This window comes from Gavia stellata, chromosome 2 (genome assembly GCF_030936135.1).
Source record: "Gavia stellata isolate bGavSte3 chromosome 2, bGavSte3.hap2, whole genome shotgun sequence".
Lineage (NCBI taxonomy): Eukaryota > Metazoa > Chordata > Aves > Gaviiformes > Gaviidae > Gavia > Gavia stellata.
The window spans coordinates 40,566,434-40,586,365 of record NC_082595.1 but is presented as its reverse complement, the minus strand read 5'-3'; the positions used below and the strand labels follow the sequence as shown (position 1 = coordinate 40,586,365).

General features: G+C 39.9%; 1 protein-coding gene across 1 annotated transcript in view; it reads right to left on the bottom strand.

The window, feature by feature from the left end:
• Positions 1-19,932, bottom strand: part of UST (uronyl 2-sulfotransferase) — a 174,348-nt gene that overhangs the window by 90,150 nt on the left and 64,266 nt on the right. Inside the window, exons 2-3 of the mRNA XM_059831314.1 lie at positions 17,840-17,883; positions 1,500-1,655 (exon numbers count right to left, since the gene is read on the bottom strand). Coding sequence (XP_059687297.1) covers positions 1,500-1,655; positions 17,840-17,883 — 200 coding nt within the window. The remainder of the gene's footprint in view (positions 1-1,499; positions 1,656-17,839; positions 17,884-19,932) is intronic.

Genomic DNA, 19,932 nt, shown 5'->3' with positions numbered 1-19,932 from the left:
AACCCACGTTGGAGAAGTTCGTGGAGAACTGTCTCCTGTGGGAGGGACCCCACGCTGGAGCAGGGGAAGAGTGTGAGGAGGAAGGAGCGGCAGAAACAACATGTGATGAACTGACCGCAACCCCCATTCCCCATCCCCCTGTGCCGCTCGGGGGGGGAAGAGGTTCGGGAGTGAAGTTGAGCCCGGGAAGAAGGGAGGGGTGGGGGGGAAGGTGTTGCTTTTTAAGATTTGGTTTTACTTCTCATTATCCTACTCTGATTTTGATTGGTAATAAATTAAACTAATTTCCCCAAGTCAAGTCTATTTTGCCCATGAGGGTAATTGGTGAGTGATCTCCCTATGTCCTTATCTCGACCTACAAGCCTTTTCCTCATATTTTCTCTCCCCTGTCCAGCTGAGGAAGGGGAGTGAGTGAGAAGCTGTGTGGTGATTAGTCCGGCTGGGCTTAAACCACGACAAGGCTACAAATAAATCACCCCCAATCACAGCACAATGCCACTGGTAGGCCCACATTCGTATTTTGATCATCGCATACATCCTTTTGTGGTTTGCAGGCTGCTATTCCTAGGAGTGACGCAGGCAGTTATTGTGGCATTTACCTGATCAGCAGATCAAAATAGCAGCTGTGGGCAATGTGCGCAACAGTCATGTGTACAGCATCTGACTATATCTGTACACTCTGGAGCCTGAGGTTTTTTGTGTTACTTGCATCAATACCTACTGATGGCAGTGATACTCACAGAGGTCACATGGTTACCCTAAATACAAGGGAATTTAAATAACTGGATCTTTTGTGGAATCAAAGCTGCACAAATAATGCCCACTACAACTTTAAGGCAACATGAAAAGGGGTGTCCAGGTAAAGAGGTTTCATGTGGTATTTTTACTTGCTTTAGTGAGGGTTGTGTGATAACATGAAAAAGGCAGATGAGCAAGAGGCTGAGATAGGATCAAGGATGTGTCAAGATTATAGCAGCATGGGTTATCATGGCCTTGGGAAACAACTTTTTGAAGCAAGTGATTACTAGAAGTCAGTTAAGAAGGTGAGCAAAAAAACCCACCCCTGATGGCTTTTATTTATTACTGCTCTGCTTAAAAAGACCCAAGCTAGGTCTGAATAAGCTCACCCGCTTATATGATAAATGGCTGTGCCCTGCAGATACATTAATATAGGTCCCAGAAGCTGTTAGCACCTAACTTCACTTCTATTAACCCTTCTTGCCTCTCTGCTGGACTAACTGCTATGCTGACTAAATTCAAGAGCTGGCTCACTGGAAGTTAGTTTTTCTGGTTAGCTTCCACATTGTGTTGCTCTTGGGTCTACCATCCATTTCTCCTATTAACTGAAGCCACTTAGAGGATGATGAATTCTGGCTGATTACTCAGGTCAAAGTAGCAGTACACCTTTTCAATATGATTTCTGCTAGCATATGGCTTTGTTTCTCAGTTTCACAAACATAGTAAGAAAACAGGATCTAAGATGAGTGGGAGTAACTCACCTGTTCATTTTTGGTCAGTCTTGTCTTGTTATGGATGTCAGATGTAACCAGGTTGAAACCATGTTTCTCTGATAAAATTCTCAAAAGCAAAACCACAGTTCGACTCCCACACTTTCCAACTCTGTTGTAGACCACCTGGCTGGGGAAAGGAAGTACCTAAATAAAGATTGGAAAAAAATGGAGTCAGTATATTGGTTTTTTGTTTCTGTGTAGCTCTGAACCACAGCATGTTTTGACTGTAAACCAACAGATACATACAGGAGAATTTCTAGGACCCACCCCCCATGATCCAGTTTAAAGTAACAGTGCAGATTCATAGCTACTCCAGAAACACTAAGTCACTGCTGATGTCTTCTAGTGAAAATGATGATGGGCTTAAGCTTGCTGCTTGTAACCTCATTGCAAATAGTCAGCTTTAGTTGACTGCCTCCCACACAAAGAACGAAGACAAGAGAATTTGCACTATAGTTCGGCAACTCACATTGAAGTTGACAGAACACAAGAGGAATGCTTGAATTGCAAAACTTCAGCTTAAAAAGAAAAAAAAACCCAAACAACCACCAGTTGTATAGAGCTAAAATTAATCAACTGTTTCCATTTCAAATATAAACATGAATCTGCTCCAAAGAGACTCAGAGAACAAATCATGCCACTGGCTAGGTACGTACTTGTGGAATAAACAATGCCAAGGGCCACAGGTGGCCTGGAGGCCAACTGGCACAGTCTGACCACATCCATTCAGATAATGCTCACTAAACCTCAAAACAGAATAGCCACATCCAACCTGCCCACCGGGAACAGCCTCCAGCCCACGCTAACTCTTGCACCATGCTCTCCTCCCCGGGAAACAAGAACAAGCGAGTAGTTACTCACTGTCCTGAAGTACATTGGATGCAGCCTTGTTTTGTTCCTGGATGATGTCCATGGGCTATTATTTCAGTAGAAGGCATTCTTAAGTCACACTATCACACTAGACAAGTATTTGGTGTATAGCATATAGCAGCATCATCTGATAATATAGGCTGAGGCATCTGTTTTCAAGCCTTTTAAATTGGCTAATATAGTCAGGAGTGCACAGTTTCATCCACAGCAGTGCATATACGGCACTCGCTTATGGAAAGCTCATTTTTCTATTAAGACGACAGCACAAAATGTTTCCCAACATGGGGCCTGCACCCTGGTTCCAGGCAACGTGTTCAGCGCAAGGAATGGCTCATGTGCCAAAGTGATGGTGAGTCTCAACCTATAGTTACTTAAGCTGTTGATGCAATCACAGTCTCCCAGCAGAAGGATTTCTTACATAAAAGCAGTCAGATGAGGCATATGGGCTTCTGGCACTTCTCACGGTATTTGAACAGCTAATAAATCTTCATCAGGGAAGCAAAATGATTCCTCAGGCAACCCTTCAGATTAGTTTCAAAGAGGACTGCAAACTAGAATAAAAAAAAAAATAGAGGGAAAAATCTGGATTCCCTTATATATTATGGGAACATACTGGCACTTTGCTATCAACGTTACACTTCATGGCCAAAAGAAGATTACTACTGTTAATGGTTGCAATGTTTAGGAGATCTTTCACTGCAACATAAGCGTGGAAGCTGTCATTCTCCTAATTACCCGGGGAAGCGGTAGGTGTTTGGTAATCACGGCCTCGGTTAATCTTTCCAAGTTCCAGGACATCACATCTGCAGATTCAGCAAGTAAACACAGGCCTCCCAAGGCTCATATAAAACCCACATAACACACCAAACCTTACTATTCTGTAAAGTTTATACTAAGTTTTCTACAAAAAACCTAGCCCCCTTATTCCTTACCAATTTTTCCTTCAGAAGCCTTGCTTCCTATGAAATGCAAAATCCCAGCTTCAATGGTTATAGAACTCCAAAGGTGATGAATTTAACATCTCTGTGTTACAGCTGTAGCTAACCTTGTCCAAAACAACTGCTAATGATGTCTGAAAGGTTAACATCTGAACACATTTTATTGTGTTGATTATAACACCAGGGACACCATCATGAAAGTTTTTCTCATGCAAGAACACATACAAGCCATATTCTGGATTGTCCACTTTTTGATTCATTTCTTCGCATAACAAAACCCAACATTAGCATTTGCCATGGCCCTGCAGCACTATCCACACAACACCACCGTAATTTGTGGAATGGGAGTTTCTCCTCTGCTCAGACATACGCTTTCGGCATACTCTGCTGTGCACGTATGTGAAAGTCTTCAAGACAAATGCTAAGTAGATGCTGACAAGTGCCAGTGAAGGTGCAAAAGCACATACAGCACGTGTTTGCCTAGCATCCTGGAAACGTGATAAATGATGAGAGTTTGTAGGGCTATGGAAACATTTTAAAATGCTTCATAATTATTAACTGCTTTGATTTTCATAGCAGAGTCGCACTGTGCAATATAGTGAGCAACATTTTTTCTTCATTGGTACTTCACTCATTTCAAGTGGAATTTTGCTGCATCCAGATTACATTCAAGTTGAAATTAAATCTCCGAATTGATTAGCCAGTAACTTTGGGTGAATCTTATTAATATCATTCTTTAAAAATGAAATAAAATTAAAGTAGTCCTTTGTAAAGTCTTTATTCTAAGTGCAAATAACTTTATCAGCTACAAAAACTACAGTTGCTACTAAGTTCTCACCTTTGTTTCTGAAACTCACCTTCCTATGTAGCACAATTCTGTTCCACACACAGACAATAACCATGGCAACCCCCAACAAGAAACCATAAGCAAATACTCACTGCAGATAGAGAAAACTGAAATAAAGGGCTATTATCTTCAGACAACTGTTTAGCTTAAAGGAGGCCGATATATCAATGCCTCGATTCAGTAAACATCTGAATGCACTTAGGTAAAATCGGACAAGATTCAATATAAACGCTACAGCTCAAAGCTTGCTTCAGAAGAACACAGTCATTAATGGTAATCAAAACTTCACTTGCAGCACTACTGAATGTGGCTAGCTTAAGGGATTCACTGCTGAAGATTTGCTCATGTTTTGTCTGTTTACATCACCATTCCACTTACACACCTAAATGCACCTGAGGGTGTCCCCAGTACACAAAGCCATGCAGTACACAGGCTTTTGGTACGTAAGCAAGCACTCGTTTAATGTGGCCGGTTCCCTTAGGACACTGCAAATCCGCTTTCTGCATTTTAGAAAATGTCTAAGTAATTTCTTAGAAGAAGAAATACTTCCAGAAACCTGCGTTTGTATCAGGCAGATCTAGAAATGCAAGAAATTGAAAACTTTTTCAGAGAGAAACTTCTTTCTTTTCCCCCTCACGATACTCACAACAGACTCAGACAATAAGACATGGCGGCAGAGAAGGCACTTGAAAAGAAGGCTCCTATTATATTAGCAGAAACAAGATGGAAAACAGCAGTTGGAGGTTTACACAACATTAATTGGATTACATTTTATTTTACAATGAGAGTATGTATCATGTAGACTGACTAACTGCTAAGGTGATGCTCTGGCGACATGACATTCATGTCAACTTCAAAATAATTACAGAGTGACTTTATTGAGCACTGCATCAAAGCCCAGAGGTAATATAAACAATTCAAACACGTAATTCACTTGGGAGTTATATGAATTAGTACTTACAGCTATAAAAAAAGTAAAACCCACAGCATAATTACACCAGCTCTCTCCAAGGGTTTGAAAGTTATATAGCAATTTACTTGTCAGTTCAAACTGAGATTTTTTTCTTTTCTGCCACAGTTAAAGAAAATGTCAAGAGCCAGTGCAAATGAAATCGAGGAGAAGAAAAAGCAAATTTATCCCAAAATGAATTTGCACTACGGACAATGACTGTCAAGTAGCTCTGCAGGGTGGGTCTGCCAGTCTCAGGAGGGGAGCCATTTCTCAGATAGTCTGACAAAAGCCCAGGCTTCCATCTTCAGTGGTGGCTTTGTCTCCAGGTAAACCTTTGCACCACTTAAAAAAAAAATTAGGCTGGATAATTACTTGCAGTGTCAACAATTTAGGGACCCACCCAAAGGCCTAAATCATTTCACTTTTACTGAGCCAAATCCAGTATCAATTTGCCCATTTGCCAAAAATTTCCCAGTCCAGGTACAATTTGCCCAGACAAGAAACTCACGTCAGAGATACATGTTCCCATAAAGCAACCCATTATCTTCAAAATTTCTGCAAGTAAGTGACCCCTGTCCTTACCTATGAGAGGGGCCAGAAGTGGGTGCCAGAACTGGCTTCTCCTTTCTGAGCAGACATTAACCTGTGGTCAAGTAGTACTCTGTGTTTATCAGGTGAATGAGGCCAACCAACATAGACAAAACTGGTAAGACCATGAAAGCAATGAAACATTTGCTGATGTCACACATCTCTATATAGCATCACATCTTCCCAGTGCAACCTCTCCATTTTTTCCTGTCCAACTGAGACAGAATTATAAGAATTTAAAAAATGGCTTACTGGGTCAAAGCAATGGCCCATTTGGCTCATGAGTGGTGGAAGATGCTCATTAGGAACCTGCAAACCTGAGCACTGTCAGCAGTCCATTTCTCTCCAGTATCTCTCCCCCTCCTCCAGTGCTCCCAAAGATTGTATATGGGATGTTAGAAGGCACACCCTTGCCTGTTGCCTGAAGATTTTCTTACACAACCTGCTATACCAACAAATTCCAGAATTTCGTTACCCACCATGCATTTCATTTTTAGCTCATCTTCTACTGTTTCCAGACAATACCAGTCCAAACATTGTGGGTTTCATGAAGTCACCAGCTTTGAGATCATCTTAGATATATCGGTTGCCTCTTTTTTAATTGAGGTTTGTCACAAGCCTGCTATGGCGTATTTAAAGACAAACTCTAAGGCCACTAAGAGAACATATACCAAACCGAACTTCAGGAATTGCTGCACAAAATCTCATTCCAAACAAGTATCAACTTATTCTTACCCCCGTTTAAAGCAATTACAACAAAGAATTGCTACGCAAAGACGTGTCAGCAGCAGCCATGACTGAAAGATGGAAAAGAAAGAAAACAAAATAGATGACTAGTTAGCCTCCTTCTCCCCCAACTGAACCACACAGATTCAGTTATGTCAAGATCCACCTGCAGAGCGTAGTGACACTGGACAGAGACAAGCTTTTGGAAGTAACCAAATCTAAAGCAGACCAGACAGCATGATCTTCTCTATGGGTCACTGAAAATACACTGGAAACCACAAGAAAGGTAAGGGTGAAGTTTGTTTGTTTTCAAAGTTTGAAAGCCATATAGCTGCAGTGGAGCACTGAAAATATGGCAGAAGAAGAAACAGAAGATTATTCTGTTGCATTTTTATTAAGTAACTAATTTAATTAAAAAAGGATGACACACCACACCCCTCCCGCCCCAAAACAATCCATTTCATCTGTTTGGCAGCTGACATATTTGGAAGAGTAAGTTAAAATGTGTTTTCTAATGATTCAACATCCCTAAGTACCAAAATAAATTGAAAACATAAGCACGGAGCACAAGCAGCACAAGGAGACTGGTTGTAGACATAGTCCTCACACTTGTTAAGACTAAAGAAAAGCATTACTATGAAGCGTCCACCAAAGCTAATGGTTCCTGATATGTTCCACAAAACAGATCTGTATAGCCAATATCAAAACTTCCAATAAATTTTTCTGTGAAGAAGTACTGCACCCTTACAAATCTAAAAAGAGCTCAGTCCAAAGCATTGTAAAGTCTGCCTGTTAAGTCTCAGATCAGGTCCTATTACAAGATACTACAGCTACACATACAGCAAACTGAAACTATAATATCAATAGCAACCTGGGAAAATTCCAAAGAAAAGGTCAAAGATCAAGTTTTCAAAGTTTTGGCTGCATCCTGTCAACACATCTTGTTTTGCTCCTTTTATACCTTACACCTGATTTACCTTCCTACAACAGCAGCTTGCAGGTGAGCAAAGCCTCTACTTCTGCAATCTGCTGCACAAGATTCCCCACCAAAGACAGCGCAGAACCAGGTTTATTTCAGGTACGTGAAGTTACAGCAACATTAAAATTCAGCATATGGATATAAAGAGTCAAACAGGTTGGTAAAGAGCAGATGCATTGTTCACTCAGCAGTTTCAGACGGTCACCAATGTTAGGCAGCCTGTGGAGGTGTGAGCAGGACTCCTGGCTCTAATAATTCAGCAACACTTGCTGTACGCAAGCAATGGCAGCTCCAGCTCTCAGGGATGAAGCAGGTGAGAGGGAATCACCCTACCAAACAGATAATTGCTCGGGGAGAGGGTACAACTGAAGACTGATAGATTAACCAAATCTTTTCCTTTTGCCCTTTCTTAACACAGCATGCTTTTCAACCTCCTCGTCATTCTTCTTCCTTTCCTCTGCAGTTTGCAACTTGTTCACCTCTTCTGGGAGCCAAATTACATATACTGCTGTATCTTGTCACCCTAGTGCCAAAGACAACTGAACAGTTATCCTTCATATCTTGCAGACATCCCTTTTTAATACAACTCAGGATGGCATTTAGAAAAATGAAAGCATATGGGACTGTCGCTGGTATAGAGAGGGGTGCAGAACATAAAGCCATCACTCCTTCTTCTTTACCCAACATGAGTATATGCAGATTACAACAGAAAAAGAACAGGAAGACCCTCATTAGTTTTCTTCTGAAAAGCAGTATTTTCATCTCTTACTTCTAAAGTTCATCACATTGTGGAAGTCGTCTTACTGGTATGCACCTATCTCATAACAAGATAAAGGAGATAAATGATGTAAGGACATGGCTCACTGACGCTGGTATTCATTGAGGGAACTAGCATCAATTCAGGTAGGTTAAGAATTCCAGTGTCACTAATTACCCAGTTTTCCACTGGAAGGTTTCCCATGTAATACCAAAAAACCCTTAAGCTGCAGAATTTGTGCAAGCCAGATTTTAAATCCAGAGCAGCTTCAAATTATATGTATATGTATCTTGGAACTGTAAAGTTTAAAACTGCTGTTTCTCCTCCTGAGCCCAGGGTTTTGTACACTCTGTGATGTACTCAGAAAACACCAGCACAGTTATTCTCTGTTTAAGTGGTAAATCTTATCACATCCAACCCACATGTTTATATTGGATACTTACAAATGAGAGATATTAAGTAGCTAAGCCTGGTTTTAAAACTTTTTATAACACATCACGGCACTGGTGTTCCCTTAAGTAACCTAACTACCTTACAGTAGTTTCTATCCTTCCAACGCAATATTCACAAATTCACCCTGGGAGCCAATAATATTGGATTTGAATGTGGTGAGCGGTAGACTAAATAATTTATTCCTCTGCATGCACTTGTCTTTCTTCACATTAAGGTTTAACCCTTTTGTACCTACTGTGGTTGACTATTAAGCTGCAGCTAGCGCAACAACTCATGGTTTCATCACTGCCAAGGATCTGTCATACTGTGTTTCAGCTTGCCCTCCTGCCCTTTACTTTAGGCCCCCTTCAGTAGTTTCACATTTTATTTTAATTTCTCCAGCATGCTTGTCTTTTCCACCGCACTTTGCGCAGGCACTTTACAAGTCAACTGCAGTGTGAAATAAAGGTTGTTTATAGCCGTAACTGGATTTTAAATTGTAGAAGAGGCCAGTTCTGCTGGACTGTAACCCACACACTCATTACTGATGAGCTGACTCTGAGGTGCTCTTGCTCTGCGTGCTCAGAGGACCTCAAAGGGACTGAATTTCCATCGCAGCTTCTACAGGTAACAGATTCAAACCCAGTTCATGACAATGTGTCACCACCTGGATGGAGCAACACCGAGAAGCACCTACAGGAAGGACAACGTGCTGCTGGCCAACTCTTCCAGCAGAGCCAGGACACAGCAGAAATCCCAGTGTCATCTGTAATTACTTAAAGACCCAGAAAACCTTCCAGGACTGACCACGGTTCACATCCAAGTCACAAGTGGATCCTGTGGTGTTGGAGATGCCACATGTTGGAGACAATAAGGGACAAGGCCCAGCATCAAGTGCTCCCATTTCACCTTTCTGCAATCGGAAATGATTAATCTGGCTTGCTCAGGCAAACCAAACCTCATTCCTGCTGACCAAGGCAGGACTCCTTTCCATTTCAATGGAGGGAGCTTCTCCCTGCATCTACTCAAAATCCCCAGTGGCACCAGCAGCAAAGGCCTCCACACTCCCCCAGGATGCCGGGGCATCATGGGTGCTGTCCTCAGAATTACCTATTTATACCCGCACTACCCTGTCCTTACATTACTCGCCCAAACTCCTCCTTCACCTGAATTGGTGTGATACCATCACTCTCACACAGACCCCTTCAGCCCAGTCAAGACACACTGTCCTCTTTGCCTGATGGTTTGACTCTACTTGTGAACTCAGCTGTGAGTGGTCAACATCTCATTTCTGATTAAAGCTCACGGCCCTTATTACAGTACTTCACCACTATTTACTGTTTCCCGAACTGCACTTTATAGTTTTGTAAAGCCTAAGTAGAAAACTGCCACAACCTACCAGATCATCTTCAAAATCATAAGGATTCGAGTATTGTTTTGAAAGCCTCATTTGTTTGGGTTTTTGGTTTTTTTTTTCAGTTTTGCAAGCCTCCACAGCATCCCAAGTTCCAGGTTTTCTAGTTCTTTTTCTTCAAACATCGTAGCTAGGAAAAAATCTTTTTTTTTCAGGTCAACTGAGATTCTTTCAGAACTGTTTAATGGTAACAGTTCAGGATTTAAGAACAGCATCAACAAATATAAGACTCATGGTAAAATCATGAGTGTTACTCAACTGAGTCACAAGGCTTAGCAACATAAACCAAATCAGTTTGTCACTTTCAAAATATACCCTGTCATGCTACCCCTATCCAGAATGGGAGATTTTTCTTTTTGCACTGAAGATTTAGGCCATCCAGACCCAGCTGTAATTGGACTTCAGTATTCTAATCCAGCACTTCCTAATAAAAAGATAATGAAGTTGACTATGATTGTGTGGATATGATTGAGTTTTCATGACCTCCTCCGATGCTATGTTAGTTGATGAAAACCTTCCTATCACGGAAAGAAGGGGAAGAAGAGGGAAATGTATTAGACAGCTGGAAATTTAAAACTGTAATCTGTAAGACATATTCATAGGCTGTGAAACAATCTGCATGGATGCTATGCAGGTGAACAAAAATCAACTCAGAATGGATTATGTCCTAAATTTCAGTGAAAACACAGAGCTCTCCTAGCTTCAGAAGTGGGGACATTAATGCCCTGGGTACTTATTTTAGATAAGGTATGTGATGTAGAACAAAACCTACAGGTTGCAAAATTGGTGATATCAGAATTTTCCTATTTTGTGTAACAGTGGGTAGGCTGCTGTGTTAATGCCAGAGGCAAGCAAAATTCACCTTTAACTATGCACACAGCCTGATAATTAAAGTACAGACCAAAAGATGAAATACTTTCCAAGCATTTTTGAAATTAGATGGATGAAAACTACAGACTAATGTCATTCACAAAACCTGCATCCCTGTTGCCTCTCAAAGTCTTTCAAAATTGAGAGGCTGAAGATGTCAGGCTTAGTAAAAAGCAAATTCACTACTGTTGAAACTTTTGCAGGATGTCAGCATGGACAGTATCCCTCACATATTTATCTTCTTGTGACAAGCAGTCTGGCTATAATTTCACAAGTCTCTTCATCTGTCTGTTTACAATCAGTCAGCCTCCTCACATCAACACCTTTTTGATATACTATAAACTGAAGAAGTATTAAAAAAATAAGTAATCATCATATCTCTTTTGGTAAATAACAGCATAAAATAATTTCTTGTCCTGGAGATTCTTGATCAATAAATTAATATGAACAAGTCAAACAGAAATTAGTACTCCAGTACTATTAAAATGTTTTTATGAACCAATTCACACTTAATAGTACAGATTCAATTCTAGCTTTTGGCAATATGTCCGTAATACTAGTATGCTATATCATGCACCACCTGCAGCTTCAGCAGGATGCCAATTGATTATAAATAACAGACAATAGGGAAATCTTCTGGAAAAGCAGATTTTTCCTCCCTTGAGATACTGTCATTTATAAGGAAGGAAAACACAATTTAAAAAGAACACAAAATAATTATTCCCAATATTTCTAAAATTCTTTTTCACCACCTTTACTAAAATGAGGGAAGTGGAGAAATATTTTGTTTTGTATAATCACAGTATTTTATTGATTGTACTAGGCTCAAAAGCTCAGTTATGCAGTAAAACAGTACTTGAAACTATAAAGGGGATCTTTGTGGTTAAGGCACTTACTGAACTCTCTTTTAATATTTTGTTTTTATCAGCCAGGTATTGAGTCTGGTAACCACAGGAAGTTTCTTACTCTATTTTAGCATTTCTAAATTCTGACAATTTTTGCTAGCTGAAAACTTTGACACTGCACAATCATCTCATAAACAACTCCTCATTTTACAAGCAGGATAGGCCTTTTTTTAATCACTGAAATCTCCTCCCAGCCTGCCCAGGATGGATAGCTTCAAAGATTATCCACCGTTTGTTTCAAAACAGCTAAACAGAGAATTTCAACTTTATCAAAAACACACACATTACTATTCATGATCTTAAAATCCCTAATAAGCATGTACCTAAAAGGAAACAAATCTTGCTTGTTTTTTGGGTTTGTTTTTTTTAAAACCAAGCACTTCATCCCTAAAAATCAATCACTTAAAACTGTAGAGTTCTGAAGGGGTAAAACCATGCTTTCAATAAAGATGGCTAGAACTAAAACACAAGTTCAAATAAAACAGGAAGTATCCACTAAAAAAAAAAAATAATCAAACTAAACAAAGAAAAATGCACAGTTCTTGGCTGTTATTTTTGTACTGTTATCAAAAGAATTAGAAAAAATTAAGCTGACACAAAGCTGATGAACATAAAAACTCAATGTAATTGGGGCAATGCTGACATCAACTTTTAGTAAGACTTAAAGTCAAATAAAATAAAAAAATAAAATCTACTTGACAATGGGGGGCGACAAGGACTGGGTACAGTACATATATACCAAAGGCCACTCAAGGATTCTTCTATCTTTTCCCATAGTCTTGATCCATAAGGAAAACATGAACAATTATCACATAAGTACTAGGTAAGAACTGAAAGAATGGTGAAAAGGGTATTTATCCACTTTCCAGCTTCAAACCAATAAAATCAGATCAAACTTACTTTGTGTATGCATTTTATTGCTTTTCATTTTGACCTCATCCTGACCCACATCCATTTTTGTATTCACTTAAAGCTTTGAAGCACTGTCACACACATCCTAAGACAGGGCTTTGCTAACACCTAAACAGCTGCCAAAAGACATTAGGTCCATGACAGGAATCCCATGAGAAAACTGTCAAGAAAAGGACAAGAGACAACTTGTATGTAATTTATCTGTTATCTATGTGCACAGCTCCTTTACACATACATAATCAGCTGCACCAAAAGAGGGATGTATCCTGATGCTCTTGCCAAGTTCTCAGGGGAAAAGCTTTCTATCAATAACAACAGTAGATTTGATAAGATTGCATCATTTGTCCTCCAAGGTCAGCTTCACCATCTTGGATGGTGGAAAAAACCTCAGGAAGCTTTGCTAAGGAAATAGCTAGCCCAAATACTGGAACAAAATACACCCATTTTATTTGTTGAAATGCTCAGACATGAAATATATCATGTATATATATGTCATGAAATATATCAGTCACTACTGAATATCAGTTTCACAGGTGTTTTTTAAAAACAGGCTAGCATCATCTATAGGCATCACTTAGACTCCAATCTACAGAGAAAGGATAAACAAACGATCACTTTGCAAAAACCTTAAAACTGATATTTTCAGACGTGTATTAAAAAACCCAGGAAGTAGTGAGATAGAGATTTGAACTAGGAAATTCAAGTGCTTTAACTTGAAGAGTTACTTTTTACTGACAGAGTAGAAGGTTACGTTTGGCTCAACTATATTCCCTTTTTATCTGTCACATACTAACACCAGCAAGACTAGAGGTGTGGTAGGGTTACTGGAAGTTGCATCTACCTACAGAGAAGCACACACAGATCTGTCTTAGAACTCATGAAAATCTAGGATTAGTCAATCTCTGGTCAAGCCTTTGGTGCCTAAGGACCAAAGAAGAGCAGCCTATGCCAGACACATTACCTTCACACCACTGGCATGGTAACCATACCACTGGCAAAGGTAACCACTGCTACTCTTTAACAGTCAAGTAAACCTTTACTGGGGGAAGATGTGAAAAGCTGGCTCAGCTGGTCTTAAAGGGAGAACCAGAACCATGCCAGCAATGCTCACGTACAGCAGTGAGCAAAGCTTTCCTTCTCTGCTCACACTGAGAAAATTGTTGCTGCCACCTTTATTTGAAAAAAGAGCCCAGTACCCTGATCTCCTGAAATGCGATGATGCTATTCCTTATTCAGAGAACAAGTGCTATTTTCAGTTCTTCCACTGGGAAAAAAAACCCACAAAGTATTTAAAAAAAAACAGTTTTGGCACCTAGCCATGACACAAAGCCAAAACTAATACGATTTCCAACAAAACACTGGAATGTACTCTGTAAAACAGCTACAGTCTGGTGCATATCAACTGTTGGTGGCCTTCCACTACAGCTAACTACATACCGTCAATATTAGCTATCAGTCATTTCAATCCTGGCCAACTGATCATTGTTCATTATCCCAATTTCTATTTTTTTTAACAGTTTTTATGCAGACACATAGAATTAGAATCCTTTTGACTCTACAACTTACTTCCTAAACCTACCAAATCCCCCTCTCATGTTTTCATTTCATTCCGGACATGCTGTAATTCCCTCTGATTAATGCAGCGGGCATTAGGAAAATGCTAGAGAGCTTCACATAATAGTGCCATGTAGGACTGACTACAGCTGACTGCAGCAGGGCAAAGGTATGCTTTCCAGGGTAAGTGACTGCCAGGGTTGAAAGAAACACATCGAGGGCTTTTTCACCTGTGCATTGCATCTGCTACTAAAGAAAGGTGCATCATGTCATCTGTGCATTGTGATGTTCACAACTGAAAATATTATTTGTAATGAAATATTTTAAATGTTGGATTCAGGATTAATTTCTTCTGACACCTTTTTATATATCAAATTAAACCATTCATTGACCTTAACCATCTATTAGTTTAAATGTAGACAGTTACCTGGTCATATGAATAGAGGCTACCTATGGCAATTACAGCAAATTTAGTTTTGCTCACACAGGCAGAGTTCACAGTTCAGAGCTGAAGCTGTAGGAGGGTAAATAATTGCGCTTAGCCAATAATGCAATGCGTGAGATTTAAAAAGCAAGAGCATCTCTGTGCAAAACATGACCCTAACCAAATACCAGGAATTATCTGCCCTTTTTACCGATCCCCACCCATGTTTTGATTAAAAGAATGAAAAACAAAATGAAAAACCCCACCTAAGGACAGGCAGGCTTGTCCCCATGTTGTCCAAGATCAAAATGTGTGCATCCATCTTTTATCAATGTTTCTGAACACAGGCAGGTACTTCAAAAAGCAAAATACCTGTAACTTATACAAAGCTATAGCCTGTTACTCCACTGAGCTATTCACCAAGCTTTCAGGAGTGAGGATGATTACAGAGGAAGCCCAAGAGCTTTAGTGACTGTAAGTAACTAATCAAAGAGCACCTACACAACCAATCAATCAATGATGTAGGTACCTAATCAGCTGGCCTTTCTACAGACAGCTGAGCTGCAGCTGGATGAAGCTGTGTGAACACAGCCCAAAATTACATGTTTAGATAGGCAAAAGAAATTTTCATAATGTAAACAGGAAAGTGTCTGGGTTGGATAAATCTGTCCAACTGCTGCTGTCCACTGGAGCATAGTTCCCATCCACGGCACCATTAATCTGTAATGCAAAATTCCTGAAGGACCAAAATCTGAACAAAGTTTTCACAGTTAAAAACCTCTTATCTAGATTACAGCCTTTTCCACACTGGCACAGCTAGGCATTTCTGAATGCTAACGCAAGCATGAAAAATACAGGTCTGGAATAAGCATTGCTTTACTCTTTCGAGCTGAGGGTTCACTGTGGAGACCTGACAAACATAGTGCTTTACTCAATGCAAGCTGCTGTACTTCCAGGCAAGGGAAGCAGAGGATACCCAAATAATAAAGAAAATATCTTTCAAGAGCACTAAAGGGTACTAAATAAATTTTAAGTGAGAAACATTTGTTTAGCCTTAGATTCCCCCCATATCAGTGAATAATGATAAACATAACAGGTTGATTTTGTCACTTCTTTCTACATCCACTTGTTTTTGTTAACTGTGCATGCAGAAGTGTGTAAGTTGTGTTGAGAGGAAGAAAATCAGATGTACATCATCCCTCTTTAATTGAGCTGTCTGAACTTCAAGAATGTAACAAATTTCCACATTATCAGCCAGAAGTTACAGATCTCATGTACACACAGAGTTTGCAGCAAAAATGTGAAGAAACCCAGATTATTGTAGCTTGCTTTCACTGATAACTAAGCTAAGACGAATCGCTTTCCACATTACCCTCCTTCTGGTGACCAATGGCCAACTGTTTCACAACACTGATGCGCACATGTGGTTTAGCATTTTAACTCAAGGCCTGGTGGCTCAGGATGTGATTTCATGGTCAGTTTGAACACAGATGAGTGAGGACTACCATCAGAGATAGTGGGTCTTCACCTCCACCCCGTCTCTAAGTACTCACTCTCACCGGCTGCACTAGCATTCACAGGGGGCCACATCAGCGAAATCATCTGTCTGAAAATTAAACTAGAAGACAGATGCGTTTTCAGGTAACTGCTCTAGCTCCCCCACGCAAACACCCTTGTCAGCCCAGCAGGAATCCTCCACTGCTGGGGAAAACTGATTCTTTCATCAGCAGACTCCACTTTTTGGCTTGAATTGACCACGGAATCCCACCCTTTCATGGGGAGGTCTTAACAGTAGGTAAAATTTCTTTAAAGACCAACAGGGCTTACAAAAGCACTCAGGCATTTAAGTTCAATTAAAACAGCATTACCCGAAAAGTTTTATACTAAAGAAAGCCATAGGCTAGATGATATAAATTAGCCTATGGCAAATAATTATTACGTACATAATCACAGAATCTCCCACCACCCCTTCTGCTTTGGTGTTTTACAAGTAACAGTGAGAATTCTGCATAATTTGGAAAGGAAACTTTCAGAAAAGCTGCACCTTCAAATGTTGCAACTGCACAGCATAAAGACTTAAAAACCACAGTTAGTTCTATCCAAATACCTCAATAAGATAGTACACTGTACCTACAGAAATAAAGTGAGTCTGGAGAAATTAGAACATGGCAAGATAACTGCTGGGATTTTTTGGGTTTTGTTTTTTTTTCTAAATAGCTACTATACAAAAGAATTTATAACAGCCTGCTTGTCTGGAAAGACAGACACAAGATAGTACCAAATCATGTTTTAGAGAATAAACCAACACAGGGTAAAACAAACAAAAAACCACAAAACAACAAAACAAGAGACCCTAAATGCCTGCTTCCACTTTTTCCTCTTGAAGAAACCATCATGATGCTGGTCCTCACCTGAAGTGTCATGAGGTGCCATGACGATGGTGAAGGAAAAGTCAACGCTGCACAGCCATACTTGATGGGAACAGCAAACCCTACCCCTATAAAAAGGTTCATTGTGAGCATTCATTAAATATATCATACTGCTCTGCTTGAAAGCATGGCACGTGCAGCAGAGCCCATGTTCTAGGAACTGCTGCCGGCAAAAAGGCCATCTTCACTTGCCTTATCAGCTCAAACTGTGGTGTTGGGCTGCCATCTTAATACTTGCAATGCCATGACCATATTGATTTAGGAAATAAACCAGTTAGTGAGGTTCAACCCCCCCTAGCATGGACAGTTTTCCCTGTGAGAGCTGAAAGAAAGTAGTTCACCAGGACTTGACTGTTTCCATTTGCAAGCAAATACTGCACAAGAAAAACAATGATTGCAACAATTGGTGAAATTTCCAAACCCATTAAAGAATGCTTGTCTAAGAGAGACAAGTTTTGTTTTTGCATGAATGTGCAGACAGACACAACATCACTAAAATCCTACCTCCCCTTGACTCAGTGACAAAAATTCCATTAGTTTAATCACACAGAGATTTAACCCAAGTTACTCACAAATGCCTGAAAACACTGGGGGGAAAAAAGCCGGAAAGGCCAAGTGCTGTTGATGTAAACTCAGCAGAGTTGCTTTGCACACAAGTAAACATACAATTAGTTAAAAACCAAAACCAAAAAAAGCAAGAAGAAATTAAATGCAAATTAACAGCAGCTCACCTTTTGAGGGGGTGGTCCATGGTCATCCAAATAAGTGGAATTTCCTACAAAAAGAAGAAGGATGGAGATAAACAAAAGTCATCCAATACAACTTCAAAACTTGCCAATTCGTGGAACCAGTGTATCTCTATCCCACTGGTTCTGTGGTGTCAAATAATTCAAGGAAAATAAATACCCTCTGCTTTAATTTTTGATTAACAAGAGAAAAACAAAACTAATTTGTTTTGGCTATATTTGTGATAAAAGATTAGATGCACATTGTCATTTTAGCATAAATCTAAATGAGCCAAGGCAGCTTTAATTAAATAATCACGTCATTCAATTATTTGCATGACAAAAATTGTCAGCTGCATCCTTGTACATTTTAAGCAAGTGAGCACAGTTAACCTCAAAAAGATTTCCTAAATAATAAAGAATCAAAGGCCTTCATCAGACTTTGATCTGGAGTTGACAAGCATTCACTTATCTCTCTTCTAACGTGGATTTTCCCCAACCTCCAAGCTACTATTTCATTGCCGAACAGTATCGATTGAACGGGAGTTTTATTCTGATGTAATTACACCTGCCTTTTCAAGATGCTCTTCTAATGCAGATGAAAAGCTTCAGAAAAAAAAAAAAGCTTCTAGAATTTAAGTGCTCCCTTCTTAGTTAGCTACAATAAAAAAGGCAACAATTTCAGACCTTTTACCCATTACTTACAAACACACACTGATATATAAAATACATCCTCCCACACACCCCCATAGGCTGTCTTCCCTGCAACTATCCTTCCTGAACCCTTCTCCCAAAGGATTAAATCAGGAGCTTTCCCAACATGTCCCAGCAGAAGATGAAAACTCGCAGCAAGTCTAAAAGTTCCCCTTGGGCCACACATGCCTCTCCTCTCAGTCATCCTCGTACCAAAGACAGCAAAAATACCTCTCCTCTAACCTTACGTCAGTGTGGGTATGAGAATAATTTTTACAAATGCCTACTAGATATCCAAATGTCACATGGAGGAGGACTGTAAAAAGCATGTCCCACTTGTGAGCATCTCCGTTCCGGGTGTGTTGAATGGGCAGCAGATACTGCCTCTGGGGCACCGAAGGCGAGTGGCAGTAAAAAGTAATTTGACAAGAGAAGACCTCCTCTCTTGTCAATCTGGCCAAAAGGACATCGTGTCACATTGTTTTTTTCTGGCACTCTGAAAAACGAAGAGATTTCTGGATCCAGGAGACAGCAAGGAGAAGTTTGCGTGTGAGTGAGTGTGATGAATTTCCATGTACAACAAAAAGTCAGGATTACTTTGCGGAAGTATTTTGCTTTCTGTTTTTTCTACGCTTTTGCAGCATAGATTATGAAGTTACGAAAACTTGAGTCAAAAGGCTTCCAACTCATCTAAAGGTAAGTCCCAATACCCCAAACTCATTCTTTTACAGATGTATGTACCTTGATCTTGCAAGAGTTCGCACAACTACAAAAGCCTGAACAGTAACTTTTTGATGGTCATCTGAAATCACCAATCATCTTCTGAAGCATAGCAGAAACTCATCTTTCTTTACATCTGACACAAATACTCATCCTTCAGACAACCAGTTGATTATTTTAATGCCATAGATAATATGGCTGATTCCCTATATTCAGGATAATTTCTATTATCCGTTCCTCTAATGCGATTCTAATTGCCAGGGAAGTAATTCCATTCCCAGACTGCTAACAGATTGTGTATGGCTTTCCAGTAAAGTAGCTACTCCATACACGGTGAGATGGACTTGAAAAGAAGCGTTTCTGGAAAACCCAGAGTTACACCTGGGAGGGGAGCAAGCAAAGCTCTGTTAGTGCCTCTCCTTTCACACTCATTTGGGATTTAACTTTCCTGTAGGATCAGCCTGTTACTACATGGTTCATAGCACCTTTCTTCTCCTCTTTGTAATTAATTAAGCTGAAAGACTGCTACTGTTGTTGATAAAAATAACTCTTATGGTTTCTTCATTGTGTTAGGAAAATTGTTTCATTTTGATCCATGCTAAAACAAGTGATGTTTGCTAAAAAGCATTTTTCTTGTCTAAACAAGTTAACACATTAGAAATGCCATAAACATTATGTGAAAACTG